Source organism: Salvelinus sp. IW2-2015, unplaced genomic scaffold, assembly GCF_002910315.2.
Source record: "Salvelinus sp. IW2-2015 unplaced genomic scaffold, ASM291031v2 Un_scaffold3527, whole genome shotgun sequence".
NCBI classification, from domain to species: Eukaryota; Metazoa; Chordata; class Actinopteri; order Salmoniformes; family Salmonidae; genus Salvelinus; species Salvelinus sp. IW2-2015.
The window spans coordinates 19,890-20,538 of record NW_019944807.1 but is presented as its reverse complement, the minus strand read 5'-3'; the positions used below and the strand labels follow the sequence as shown (position 1 = coordinate 20,538).

Genomic DNA, 649 nt, shown 5'->3' with positions numbered 1-649 from the left:
GGACGGGGCAATAACCAACCTATCACATACAGGGATGGACTGGTACACAAATAACCAACCATCACGTTATGTTGGTTATCTGCCCCAGTCACCCTGTAATGTGATAGGTTGGTTATCTGCCCCAGTCACCCTGTAATGTGATAGGTTGGTTATCTGCCCCAGTCAGCTACAGCTAAACGATCCACACAGATGCTGACTTTTATTTCTCTCTCTTCTTTCTCAACTGTTTCTATCAGACAAGAGACTATTTGTATCTTATTTCTCAACTGTTTCTATCAGACAAGAGACTATTTGTATCTTTTTTCTCAAGCCTGGAAGGGTTGGAATTGTTGCCTGATGATTGGTTACCATATGTTGCTTACACATCTCTCTCTCTCCTCCCCCTCTAGGAACTGGTGTGCATATGTGGTCCATAAGAACGTGAGCTGTACCGTCCAGGGGAATGTGGAGAGCTTTGTGGAGCCTGAGGTGGCACCGTGCCCAAACCATGACCCAGACTGTGAGCAACAAGTGATGTAAGTTTCCCTGGAGAGAGGTATGGGTGGAGGACAGAGAGAGGGATGACAGAGAGGTATGGGAGAGAGGGATGGGTGGAGGACAGAGAGAATGGAATGACAGAGAGGGATGGGAGAGAGAGATGGGTGGAGGA

The 649-nt window shown here is 47.5% G+C and overlaps 1 protein-coding gene across 1 annotated transcript in view; it reads left to right on the top strand.

The window, feature by feature from the left end:
• Nucleotides 1–649, top strand: part of LOC112076036 (EMILIN-2) — a gene marked incomplete at its 3' end in the record, with an annotated part of 25,165 nt that overhangs the window by 5,009 nt on the left and 19,507 nt on the right. The window contains exon 2 of the mRNA XM_024142929.2: nt 390–515. Within this exon, the coding sequence (XP_023998697.2) occupies nt 390–515 (126 nt within the window). The remainder of the gene's footprint in view (nt 1–389; nt 516–649) is intronic.